At 69.8% G+C, this 2,520-nt stretch overlaps 1 protein-coding gene across 1 annotated transcript in view; it reads right to left on the bottom strand.

Moving 5' to 3' along the window:
* Positions 1 to 609: 609 nt before the first annotated feature.
* H696_05628 (2-oxoisovalerate dehydrogenase E1 component, beta subunit) overlaps positions 610 to 2,520 on the bottom strand; it is a 2,121-nt gene continuing 210 nt past the window's right edge. Inside the window, exons 2-5 of the mRNA XM_009499444.1 lie at positions 2,152 to 2,434; positions 1,855 to 1,988; positions 1,101 to 1,669; positions 610 to 903 (exon numbers count right to left, since the gene is read on the bottom strand). Of these exons, the coding sequence (XP_009497719.1) occupies positions 771 to 903; positions 1,101 to 1,669; positions 1,855 to 1,988; positions 2,152 to 2,434 (1,119 nt within the window). The 3' untranslated portion in view covers positions 610 to 770. The remainder of the gene's footprint in view (positions 904 to 1,100; positions 1,670 to 1,854; positions 1,989 to 2,151; positions 2,435 to 2,520) is intronic.

The following is a 2,520-nucleotide window of genomic DNA, read 5'->3' as shown; positions in this document are numbered from 1 at the left end:
CCGCCGGAAGCCTGACCCCCTAGGTCCCAGTGAATGGTGTTTTCCGAGCACCACGGGTGCGCCCGCCGGCAGGGCGCCTAGTGCCAACTGACCGCCGGCCCGCCCCACCCTGCCGAGCCTGTGCTGCGCCCTCCGCCCCGTAGCCCCGGCCGCCCGGCGTGTGGGCCTTTCTCGGCCTCTTCTTCATGCACCTCTGGCTCCGCCCCCACCGCCCCTGGCTGCGTGCGGTGCTCGCTGGCCCGGTCCCCGTGCGGGTGGCCGCTCGCTCCAGGGTCTCCGGCTTCTGGAAAGGCCCCGGGCCACGGCAAGTGAGAGTGGCAGACGCGCGTGCGGGGAGAGCGGCGGCGGCGGCGGCGGCGGCGGCGACAGCAAGCATGAGATGGGCCGCGGCTCCCCTGGCGCTGGGCACCGCCGCACGGCTTTGGCCGGCCGGCCGGCCCCTGCGGGCCCACACCTCGGGCCCCGGAGCCTGTCCCGGCTGACGGAAAGGCGAGCCCCGCCCTGCTGCTGTACAGGCGTGCACGTAGATCCGTGGAAGCGCATGTGTGTATGCCCCCCCCCCACACACTGAAATAAAGAGAGAGGGGAAAGGGGGCGAGAGGGAAGAAAGACCATGTACGTGTGTATGTGCGAGTGTGCATGTAGTAATTGGTACACGGGGGGGGGGGTGTGAAGGAGGAGGCGCGACGCATAAAACGAAGGGGGAAAAGAGAAGGGAAGATGGGGGGAGGGGGGGCGGGGCGCGCAACTGCGCTGACGTTCGCGCGTGCTTAGAAGTCCATGACCTTCTTGATGGCCTCGAAGTTGCGGAGCTTGTCCGGGACGTAGTAGGGCTCGAAGATGAGCGGGAAGGGGGTGTCCCAGCCGCAGACACGCTGGATCGGGGCCTCGAGGCGCAGGAAGCTGGCCGACATCGCGCGCGCGGCATCCCGCGAAAGGAGGCAGAAGGAGAGGGGGGGGGACGGGCAGCAAGACAAGGACACCGGGTCAGGGGAGGCACACGGCAGACGCAAAAGGCACGGCGCCACAACACAGCCGAGCGGGCGGGGGAGACAGAGAGCGAGAGAGAGAGAGAGAGAGAGAGAGAGAGAACCACATACCAGCGCTCCAGGATGGTGGAGGAGATCTCGGCGGCGAAGCCGCTGGTGAGCGGGGCCTCGTGCGAGACGATCAGACGGCCGGTCTTGTTGACGGACGCCTCGATGGTGTCCACGTCCCAGGGGGAGATGGTGCGCAGATCGATGAGCTCGACCTCGACACCGAGCTGCTCGCGGGCCATGTCGGCGGCCGCCTCGAGCACGTACATCTGGGAGCCCCAGCCGACGACGGTGACATCCTTGCCCTTGCGCAGGACCTCGGCCTTGCCGAGGGGGAGCTCGTAGTCGGCCACCGGGACCGGCTCGACGGCCGCGCGGTACAGGAGCTTGGGCTCCAGGAAGACAACCGGGTTCTTGTCACGGATGGCAGCCAGCAGGAGACCCTTGGTCTGGATGGGGCTGCGAGGCATGACAACCTTGATACCGGCGCAGTGGGTGAAGAAGGCCTCCGGCGACTGGGAGTGGTAGTGGCCACCGTGGCCGATGGCACCGCAGGGGGTGCGCACGGTCAGGCCACCGACGTCGAACATGCCACCGGAGCGGTAGCGGTACTTGGCGGCCTCGTTGACGAGCTGGGGAGGGCGCGCAGGGCGGGGAAAAGGGCGCGTGGGGGGGGGAGGGGGGGAAGGAGGCAGACACATGTGAGCACGGGAGCCCTGGCGGGGGGGGGGGCAGCGAGGCGGCCGCCGATGGCGGGGCATCGGCCGAAGGGGAGGGGGAGGGAGGCAAGCCGGCCGGCCGGCCGGCTGGAGCGCACCTGGTCGAAGGCGGGGAAGATGTAATCGGCGAACTGGATCTCGGCGATGGCGGTGGCACCCATGGCGGCGGCACCGATACCGAAGCCGGCGATACCCTGCTCACAGAGGGGGGTGTTGAAGACACGGTCCTTGCCTGAGGGGACCCCGGGCGGGCACGGGAGCCGCGGTGGCGCGTGTTAGCAGAAGAGGCGAGCGCGAGAGAGGGAGGGCGGAGGTGGGGCGCGGGGGAGCCGCGGAGGCAGGGGCAGGGGACGGCAGCCCCGACAGCGGCCAAGGGAGGGGGGGGGAGGACGCACCGAACTTGTCAGCCAGGTCGATGGTGCAGCGGAAGACACCGCCGAACTGGACGTCCTCGCCGAAGATGATGGCCGACTCGTCGGTCTCCAGGGCGGTGGACAGGGCGTTGTTGACCGACTGGAAGAGGTTCAGGCGGACGGTCTCGCGGTTCTCGATGTGGGCCAGCTCCGGGTTGTCGAAGACGGCGGCCTCATCCTTGACCAGCAGGTTGGAGTCGGCGATGACGACACCGGAGGAGGTGATGCTGGGGTTCGGGGTGATGGCGGCAGCGGCGGAGGAGAACTGCATCGCGTCACGGCCCGGCCGGCGGGGCGAGCGAGGGCGCCCGGTGGAGGAGCAGCGCACGCGCGGCGGGGGGGGGGGGGGGG

Source organism: Fonticula alba, assembly GCF_000388065.1.
Source record: "Fonticula alba strain ATCC 38817 unplaced genomic scaffold supercont2.12, whole genome shotgun sequence".
Lineage (NCBI taxonomy): Eukaryota > Rotosphaerida > Fonticulaceae > Fonticula > Fonticula alba.
This window is presented reverse-complemented; position numbering and strand designations above follow the sequence as displayed.